The sequence below is a fragment of the Balaenoptera musculus genome, chromosome 5 (genome assembly GCF_009873245.2).
Source record: "Balaenoptera musculus isolate JJ_BM4_2016_0621 chromosome 5, mBalMus1.pri.v3, whole genome shotgun sequence".
In the NCBI taxonomy this organism is placed as follows: Eukaryota; Metazoa; Chordata; class Mammalia; order Artiodactyla; family Balaenopteridae; genus Balaenoptera; species Balaenoptera musculus.
Genome location: NC_045789.1, coordinates 87,527,035 through 87,537,530, shown reverse-complemented (window position 1 = coordinate 87,537,530; position 10,496 = coordinate 87,527,035). Strand labels below are relative to the sequence as shown.

General features: G+C 38.9%; 1 protein-coding gene across 4 annotated transcripts in view; it reads left to right on the top strand.

The window, feature by feature from the left end:
- The first annotated feature begins 3,527 nt into the window (after positions 1-3,527).
- The window catches only part of TBC1D19 (TBC1 domain family member 19), a 161,836-nt gene continuing 154,867 nt past the window's right edge, over positions 3,528-10,496 (top strand). For 2 of the 4 annotated variants that reach the window (XM_036852006.1, XM_036852004.1), the window contains exon 1: positions 3,537-3,737. In XM_036852006.1, coding sequence (XP_036707901.1) covers positions 3,639-3,737 — 99 coding nt within the window. In that variant the 5' untranslated portion in view covers positions 3,537-3,638. Of the gene's footprint in view, positions 3,738-10,496 lie in introns of all 4 variants that reach the window. The other 2 variants (XM_036852005.1, XM_036852007.1) reach the window with 2 other exon arrangements.

Genomic DNA, 10,496 nt, shown 5'->3' with positions numbered 1-10,496 from the left:
AGAGGAGCCTGAGGTCTTGTGCTAGCATGTGGGGCTACATATCCATGACAGGTAGTTGATATCTCTATGAGCTCATTTGTTCCCAAAGACAGAGAGATCTGTGACATTCGTGATACACACAACACACATAATAATTGTTATTTAAGTCAGCTCCTGCCGACATACAATTCAATCCATTCTGCAGACACAACATGCTAAAAGCAGTGTCTCCTTCTAAAACAACAGCTGAAAATCATTTTCATTGTAGATTGTAGAGTTTATGCAAGACACACTCATGTGAATAAAGTAAGGACATGTTCTGTCATACCCTGAAGCATGCCTTATTTTTGCGTTAGGCTAGCAGGGTGTTTTTTGTTTTTTTAAATTTTTAAATTTTTTATTTTTTTAATGCTATTCTTGTCTGCTTACATTCTTTTTATTTATGTATGTATGTATGTATGTATGTATGGCTTTGTTGGGTCTTCGTTTCTGTGCGAGGGCTTTCTCTAGTTGTGGCAAGCGGGGGCCACTCTTCATCGCGGTGCGCGGGCCTCTCATTATCGCGGCCTCTCTTGTTGCGGAGCACAGGCTCCAGACGCGCAGACTCAGCAATCGCGGCTCACGGGCCGAGTTGCTCCGCGGCATGTGGGATCCTCCCAGACCAGGGCTCGAACCCGTGTCCCCTGCATTGGCAGGCAGATTCCCAACCACTGCGCCACCAGGGAAGCCCTAGCACGGTGTTTTTGATGTGGTCCACACCCTTGCTTCTGTGAGGTTACTGGTCAGTGATTTTAAATGCATCCCCTCACCCACAGTGTAATCTGACACTACATTGTATGTAAAATAAATCAAAGCAGCGCAGGTCTGAGAAAGTCAAGATTGGGCACAGGGCCTTATACATGTTGGCCCAGAGTACCTCTGCTCTGAATTTGAGGCAATTTCAAGGAGACTTCTCTCTGCATCTAGTTTGCTGTTGTCTCCGTTTATACAGTTTTAACCATTCAGATTATTTGGACCCCTTTTGCTATCATTTGTTAGTCTGGGTCATGGTTCACTCTAACATGTCAGAAATAGAGTGTTTTCCCAATCCTCAACCACACTAGGTAGAGTAAGAATTTCCAAGGCAAAGTTCTCCCTTGAGGGATAAATATGGGAATCTGCACCTTCAATGACTTTAAAGTAATAAAATGTCCAGATACACAGGTGGGAGGGGCCTGTCTACCATTCCAGCTCTTTATGTGCTGGCCTCACCATCCCTTTGGGACTGAGAAGTCCTTGAGAGAAGGGACCATTTCTTACTTGTATTCCTTGCCATTCCTAGCACAGAGCAGGTGTTCTGAAAAGTTTGGCTAAATCGAATTGAAAAAAAAAGAGAACCGAGGGCATTCTAGAATTGAATTATACTCCAATACACGGGCTTCTATGTACGTGAGAAACACTTTTTTAATGTTAGAATTAAATTTTGCTTTTGCTTGGGCATGCCTTCAGAATCAAATCTGAACTTCTTAATTGCTGCTTTAAGACTGAAAATTGTTTTCTCCTTAAAAGAAAAGTTTTTAAAGCCTCTATCTGTGCAAAGAATTGTGCTGGGTACTTTCACATGTTTTGCTACATTTCTTTAGGTACTTTCTATCCCCTTGTCAATTGAACTGAGCATTGTTTTTGCCAAATTATCTCAATTTTAATATTTACTGATTTTTAATACTAGGTACACTATCCCCTCAGGTGGGTATTTTATCCTCTTGTTACAGATGAGAAAGCTGAAACTCTGATGACGGAAGGGACTCATGCAGTTCCAAGGGTACAGAGTAGGAGGGAAGCTAGACCATCTTCTGACTCTAGGCACCATGCCTCTTCTTTGGCTCCACGGTTTCATTTCTTCCCCTTCCATGCTTTATGACTCTTCTTAACCTAACATCCTTATCTCTTTAGTTATTAATCACTTCACCCTTTTCAATCTCAAAAGAACTTTCTCCACAGTTTTCTTTTTTTGTTCATAGTGATGTTTGTGCTGGAGATTCCTGAATGGGTGGGATGTTGGGGTGGGGGGACTGTAGAGAGTTGAAGAGATGTACTCATCTACGAGTTTGAGAAATTCTGAGTTGTGGGAGAATGTTTTGTAAAGTCTGTCATTAATTGCCTTAAGTACTTTTTTTTTCCCTTGCCTGCCTCATTCCAAAGGTGTTTTAATAAACAAACCTGACCAAACGGGTTATTTGGAATTTGTATTTACCATCACAATATTCTGAACAGTTGTGTTGTGAAGGCCAGGGTATTGTGCATAGATGCCAGAGGTCCGGTCCCTTTGAATTGTTATTGTTTACCCGGTTTAGTCCTTTGCTATTCAGAATATAGTCCTTGGGCCACCAGGGTCACCATCTCCTGGGAGCTTGCCAGAAATGCAGATTAGCAGGTCCCACCAGAGGCCTATTGAATCAAAAGGTCTCTCTTGATGCCTAAGCACATTAAAATTTAATGCAGTTAGACTAGTTTTTGCAGCAATCTTGGTCTGTTTTCTTGGAATCTACATCTCTGCTTAAAATATATGCACACACACATTTGAAATTAATTCTTGATTATTTTGGCGAGGTTATTCTAATACATATATTATTCCATAGGCCTTATATTAGCTGGCTTTTGGAATGCCATTCAACTAATTAAATCAGCTACTTCTAGTTCTCTTAAAAAATTTTGCTATGTTACTTTGATGTCAAGAACCATGTTTTATTTACCTTTGTGTCCACACAGCTTCTTGTATGTAAATGCTCAATAAGTTGAAAGCTGAATGAATTTTGAATTGATTTTTGATTGAACGAATGAGTGCATGGAAGAAGAGAAATCTAGATGGCACATTCCTTAAGGCTGGGACAATGTCTTAGCTATCCTGGAATTGCCAGTGCTTCACAGAAAACCTATCAATAAATGCTTCTTGGTTAAGTTGTAGCTGTTAGATAAGGAGATGCTGTCTATTTATTCCTGGCATAAGATCCCAGAAAATAGAAAGAGAACGGGGGAAAAAATGGAGTGCTTAGTACAGTGCTAGAACCCCTCACAATCGTTACCTCAGCTAATCATCAGAGCATCTTGTCAACTGGGTATTATTTTACTGAGGCGGAAACTGAGTTCTGAAATTTAAGCACCTCGCCCAAGTTCACACAGCTAGCATCAGAGCCTCATAATTTTTGGAAGTCATTTGCCATGTTGTGTGCACTGCCCTGTTTCTGTAGAGATTGGAAGGTTATTATTTTCCTTTATAATATTTTCCTATTATTTTTCTTTATAATAAAACACAAAATACACAACTTTCTGATTTCCCCTGGTGCATCAGAGGCGCTGTGGCTCTAGAGGAAAGAGCTCCTCTGCTTGCCTTTCAACAACAGACCAAGCAGGAACAATGGAATGAAAAGCTACTCCCCTCCCCCCACCCCGCAGGTCGTTTTCTGCCAGCGGAACGCAGGTGCTGGAGCCTTCAGGCATGGGGGGGACCAGAGAGGAACGGACACACGGCCCGGCAGTTGCCTGGTAACGCCCGCTGGAGGAGTCCCTGCGTAATAAGTTCCCCGAGAAGTGTCACTGGCCCTGAGTGGGACCTCGTACGTAGCCGGTTCTCTCCCCGCTAGCGGCCTGCCCCTGCTGCTTGGCGGGCTAGGACCAGGGAAATGTTGCAGGAGGAGTCGGATCTCGCTCTCATTATTGCCCAGATAGTCCAAAAGCTCAAGGGCTCCAATTTGTACGCTCAGTTGGAACGGCAGGCCTGGGTAAGTGAGGCTGAGTGGGAAGGGATGGAGACCAGCGGGGCCGTGGCGGTGCTTCGGCTCTTTCTGCACCCCGCTGACCTAAGCCGAAGCCCGCCTCGGGTCTCTCCAGCTCCGCTCCTGGGGAGGGAAAAACCTCCCTTCCAGGTGTAAGCTCCACTTGCTCAGCCTCGGGCGTGGAGGTAATAGATTTTTTTTTTTTAAAAGAAAGGTGGGTCACATCACGCCTTTCTTCAGGCCAGAGAACCGCTGAGGCTATTCATTCATATTGTAGTCCTTTACAGGGTCTAATTTTTTAAGCTGCTGGAGTCAGTGGAGGTAGGTTGGACTATACCTTCCTTCACTTTTTCCACCCTGTAGGTGGGTTTGAGCCCCCAGGTACATTTTGGCTTTCGCGTCTATTTATCACCTTTTTGCGCCCTACCCTCCCTGCAATGATTGCCCGTCTAACCGTCCACTGGGCGCTTATCGAGTATTTTCTAATACGCTAAGTTCTTTGGATGCAGAGATTGATCAGGAGATCTTTGCCTTTTTTTGGTGAATGTGATAAATGGAATCATACAGTATTTAAAATTTTGTGCCTGCTTTCTGTCATTTTGCATAATGCTTTTGAAATTCAGTCGTGTTGTTGGTATTTCAGTAGTTCTGTTCCTTTTTATTGTTGAGTAATATTTCATTGTTTGGATGTACTACGATTTGTTTATCCATTCATTGGTTGCTGGGCATTTTTGGTTATAGAGTTATGGGTTGTTTCTGTTTATAGAGATTATGAGTAAAGCCGATACATGCTTTCTGGTATAGGTTTTTTGTTTTGTTTTGTTTTTTAGTTTTCTTTTCTCTTGGATAGATATCTAGGAGTGGAATTGCTGAGTTGTATGGTAAGTGTATGTCTATAAGAATCTGCTAAACTTTTCCAAAGTGGCTGTATTATTTTGCATTTCCACCAGCAGTTATGAGGATTGTTCTGCATCCTTGCTAGTGCTTGATGTCAGTGTTTAATTAATTAATTTTTATTTATAATTACACTCCTCTAGTAGGAGCATAATAATATCCCATTGTGGCTTTAACTGCATTTGCCAAATGACTAAAGATATTGAGCATCTTATCAAATGCTTATATCTCCTTTGGTGAAGTAGTCTGTTCAAATCTTTTGCCTATTAAAAAAAATTGTGTTTGTTCTCATATTGTTGAATTGTAAGGATTCTTTATATATGGCATAAGTCCCTTATCGGATATGCAGCTTGCAAATATTTTCTCCCAGTCTGTGGTTTATCTTTTCGTTTTCTTAACTGGGTCTTTCAAAGAGCAGAAATTTAGAATTTTGAAGACATACATTTTTATCAATTTCTTTCATGATTTGTGCTTTTTGTGCCCTACCTAAGAATCTTTGCCTCCCCCAAGGTCTCAAAAAGTTTCTCCACAGTATGGAGGTTCCTTAAAAAACTAAAAATAGAACTACCATATGACCCAGCAGTCCCACTACTGCACATATACCCTGAGAAAACCATAATTCAAAAAGAGTCATGTACCACAATGTTCATTGCAGCTCTATTTACAATAGCCAGGACATGGAAGCAACCTAAGTGTCCATCAATAGATGAATGGATAAAGAAGATGTGGCACATATATACAATGGAATATTACTCAGCCATAAAAGAAATGAAATTGAGTTATTTGTAGTGAGGTGGATGGACCTAGAGTCTGTCATACAGAGTGAAGTAAGTCAGAAAGAGAAAAACAAATACCGTATGCTCACACATATATATGGAAACTAAGAAAAAAAAAAAAAAAGGTCATGAAGAATCTAGGGGCAAGACGGGAATAAGGACACAGACCTACTAGAGAATGAACTTGAGGATATGGGGAGGGGGAAGGGTAAGCTGTGACAAAGTGAGAGAGTGGCATGGACATATATGCACTACCAAACGTAAAATAGATAGCTAGTGGGAAGCAGCCGCATAGCACAGGGAGATCAGCTCGGTGCTTTGTGACCACCTAGAGGGGTGGGATAGGGAGGGTGGGAGGGAGACGCAAGAGGGAAGAGATATGGTAACATATGTATATGTATAACTGATTCACTTTGTTATAAAGCAGAAACTAACACACCATTGTAAAGCAATTATACTCCAATAAAAATGTAAAAAAAAAAAAAGGTATCATGTCAGGAGGGAAAACCAGAAAACAATAAATTCCATATGTTTAAAAAAAAAAAAGAAAAAAAAGTTTCTCCTATGTTTTGTTCTAGAAGTTTTATTAGTTTTAGCTTGGACATTTAGATCTATAATCCATTTTAAGTCAATTTTTGTATATGATGTAATGTAAAGCTTTTTGTTGTTGTTGTTTTTTGCATGTGTATGTCCAATACCATACCTATTTCTAGTACTTATTGGTTGACAAATCTATCCTTTCTCCACTAATTTTCTCGGCACCTTTGCTGAAAATTGATTTAGTATACACACACAGACACACACACACAGACACATACACGTGCACACGCGTGCGTGCACGAATATTTCTAACTCTCTATTCTGTTCCATTGATCTATTTGTCTATTATTATGCTAATACCACACTATTTTGATTTTTATAACTTTATAGTAAGTCCTGAAATCAGGTAATTAGTCGTCCAACTTTGCTTCTCTTTTTCAAAATTGTTTTGACTACTCTAGGTACTTTGCTTTGCCTACTCTAGGTACTTTGCTTTGCCATATGAATTTTAGAATCATCTTGTAAATTACTACAAAAAACTTACTGGGATTTGTATTGGGGTTATGTTGAATGTAGAGATCAATTTGGGGAGACTTGACATCTTAACAATATTGAATTTTCTGGCCAATGAACATGCTTTGTGTCTCCATTTATTCGTATCTTCATTTTCTCTCATCAGTGTTTTATAGTTAAGTACACAGATATTGCACATATTTTATTAAGATTTTCCCCAAGTATTTCATGTTTTTTTGATACTATTAACATGCTGGCTTTTTTTTCTTGTTTCAGTTTCCAATTACTTGTTGTTAGTATACAGAAATAAAATTGATATTTGTATATTTACCATGTATCCTGGGGACTTACTAAACTTACTTGTTAGATATAGTACCTTTTTTGTAGATTGCTTAGTATTTTCCAAGTATATGTGTCATTTGCGAATAAAGATGTTTTACTTCTTCCTTTCCAATCAGTGTGCCTTTTAGTTCTTTTTCTTGCCTTGTTACAGTGGCTAGTGACTCCAGTGCAATGTTGTATAGATGCTTTTTGTTAGGTTGAAGAAGCTCTCTTCTATTCCTGGTTTTCTGAGTGTTTTATTACTAATTGATGTTGAATTTTGTTAAATACTTTTCTTGTATCTGGAGAGATGCTCATGTGATTTTTTATATATGTTGATATGGTGAATAATACTAATTGGTTTTGAATGTTGAACCAATTTTGCATTCCTAAGATAAATTCTACTTGGCTATGATGCATTATCCTTCTTATATATTTCTTGATTCCATTTGCTAATACTTTGTTGAAGATTTTGTGAGTATTTTTATAAAGGATATTGGTTTATAGTTTTACTTTAACATCTTTGTCTAGATTTGATATCAGGTAATGCTGATCTCTTAAACTGAGTTGAGAAGTGTTCCCTTCTCTCCTGTTTTCTGGAAGAATTTGTATAGAATTGATATTATTTCCTCCTTAAATGTTTGGTAGAACTCCCAGTAACGTTATTGGGGCCTGGAGTTTTCTTTGCGGGAACATTTTTTAATAAAAATTTTAATTTTTAAAACATGTGCGAGGCCATTCAGGTTATCTTGTTGAATGTTCCACGTGCCCTTGGAAAGCATGAGCATTCTGCTGTTACTGTACTATACATGTCAATTAGGTCAAGTATATTGACAATTTTGTTCAAGTGTTCTATATCTTTACTGAGTATGGAGGCTTCAGTCAGTACAGTCAGGAGCCAAGCTAGGCTTGAGTTTTGTTATTACTGTCATTAGCTTCAGTGTACCACAAGCTTCAAATTCAGTGGGCTGCTGTAACTTTGTGCTTAGAAATAGTCCTGGGGTACTGGAGGGTTTTTCTCAGTGTCTGTGTCCTCAGTTTTCATTTGTCTCCTTTGCCTGTGCCACAGAGGGAGGTCTCTCTCCATGCTCTGATCCCTTCCTCAGCAGTAGTCTGTTGTTTGTTACTCAGTCCTAAGCTCAGGGTAGATACAGGTGTTTTCTGTCCTCCTGGTCCTGTCTCAGTCCAGGTGCCTTGGGAGTGGGTCTTTGACAATGTTCCTTTCTCTTCTGCTTTTGGCAGCCAAACTTTGCCTTGTGGCAAATAATGGGTGAAAGAGAGATTCCTGCCTCTTGCTAGTTCTGGCTTACCTCTGCTATGTAGTGGTACAGGATTTGGGGCCCATGAGAGTTTTCTTACGTTTCCATGAGGAAGACAGTTTTTGTATCTATCTCACCCCCAGAAGCAACAAATTATTGCCTCCCTCAGAGGTTTAAGGCCTCTTCCTCAAATGAGAGGAGAGTTTGGGCATGGTTGCATGCTTGTTTTGTAGTGATAGCCTATCCTTTCTTGCACACCTGTGCCACAGAAGGGGGCTCTCTGCAGTTCCTGCTCTGCCCTCAGTCCTGATGGAGACCTACGGAAAAGAGCATGCAAGTGAGTGTGAATTCCCCTTGGGTTTTGAGCTCCCAGTGTTTCTCAACTGACATGCTAGCCCACATCTAATCAATAACAGTTAACAATTTTAACTGAATTCTTCTTTCTTGCTTGTACGGTAGCCTCCTTTTCCTCCTGTGCTTTGCCAAATATGAAATAGTTTGGAGTCCCATCTGTCTTTAGAGGGGCTTGTTACTCTTTGGAATTTAGTTCACTTGATCGTCTTAAAACTTCAGTTTTATGGTGAGTTCAAAAGTTATGATTTTGTAGATTATACCACTTTTTCTCATTGTTAGGGTGGGAGTGATGTTTCTTATTCTGGCTGTCCACATCCTATGCATTAGCAGAAGTCCAATAGTAAGTGCTGAAGGATTGAATCTATGTCAGTGAGAAAGATTGGTCTGTAATTTTCCTTTCTTGTAATGTCTATGACAAGTTTTATATCAAGGTTATACTGGCCTGATAAAATGGTAGGGAAGTGTTCCCCCTTTTTTCTTTTCTATTTGATATAAAAATGTTATGAGACTGTGTTATTTCTTTCTTAAATGTTTGGAAGAATTCTCCATTGAAGCCTGTGTCTCAGATTTTCTTTTGAGAAGGTTTTTTATTTTGTTGTGTTTTGTTTTTAATTAGTGGACTTTATTTTTTAGAATGGTTTAAGGCTTACAGAAAAGTTGGGCAGAAGGTACAGAGTTCCCATACATCCCCTTTCCTTATATACTGTTTCCCTTATTATTAGCATCTTGCATTAGTGTGGTACATTTGTTACTATTGGTGGACCAATCGGTATTGATACATTATTATTAAAGTCCACAGTTTTCATCAGGGTTCACTGTTTGTGTTACACAGGTCTATGGGTTTTGACAAATGTATAATACCATGTACCTACTATTCCATTATCTTACAGAATAGTTTTACAGTCCTAAAAAAATCCCCTGTGCTCCACCTACACATCCCTCCCTCCTTCCAAGCCCCTGGCAACCACTTGGTTTTTTACTGTCTCTATAGTTTTCCCTTTGAGAATGTCCTATAGTTGTAATCATAACAGTATGTAGCTTCTTCAAATTGACTTCTTTCACTTGGCAATGTCCATTATGTTACTGTATGTCTTTTTGTTTCTTGATAGCTTTTTTTTTTCTGAATAATATTATATTGTGGGGATGTATCAGTTTGTTTATACATTCACTATCTGTTGAAGGACATCTTGGTTGCTTCCAAGATTGGCAGTTATGAATAAAACTGTTATAAACATTCCTGGGTAGATTTTTGTGTTGATATAAGTTTTCAACTAATTTGGGTAAATACCAAGAAGCATGATTTCTGGCTGGTATGGTAAAAATTTGGTAGAAACTGACAACTTGTCTTCCATTGTGGCTATACCATTTTTGCATTCCCGCCAGCACTGATTGAGAGTTCCTGTTGCTCTACATTCTCACCAGCATTTGGTGTTATCAGTGTTTTAGATTTTGGCCATTCTAATAGGTGTGTTGTGATATCTCACTGTTGTTTTAATTTGCAATTCCCTAGTGACATATGATATTGAATATCTTTTCATATGTTTATTTGCCATCTGTATGTCTTCTTTGGTGAGGTGTCCCTTCAGGTCTTTTGCCCATTTTTAATTGGGTGTTCTTATTGTTGAGTTTTAAGAGTCTGTTTTATGTTTTGGGTACAAGTCCTTTATCAGATATGTGCTTTGCAAATATCTTCTCCCAATTTGTGGCCAGTCTTTTCATTCTCCTGGCAGTATCTTTCTCAGAGAAGTTTTTAATTTTAATGAAGTCCAACTCATCAATTTTTTTCTTTTATGGATCATGCTTTTGGTGTTATGTCTAAGAATTAATCACCAAACCCAAGGTCACTTAGATTTTATCCTATGTTATCTTTTAGAAGTCTTATGGATCTGGGTTTTACATTTATGATCCTTTTTTTTTTTTTTTTGCATGTGGATGTCCAGTTGCTCCAGTACAATTTGTTGAAAAGACTGTCTTTGCTCCATTGAATTGCCTTTGCTCTTTTGTCAAAGATCAGTTGACTATATTTGTGTTGGTATTTCTGAGTCTCTATTCTATTCCATTGACCTACTTGTCTGTTTTTTTAACATTACCACATTGTCTTGATTTTG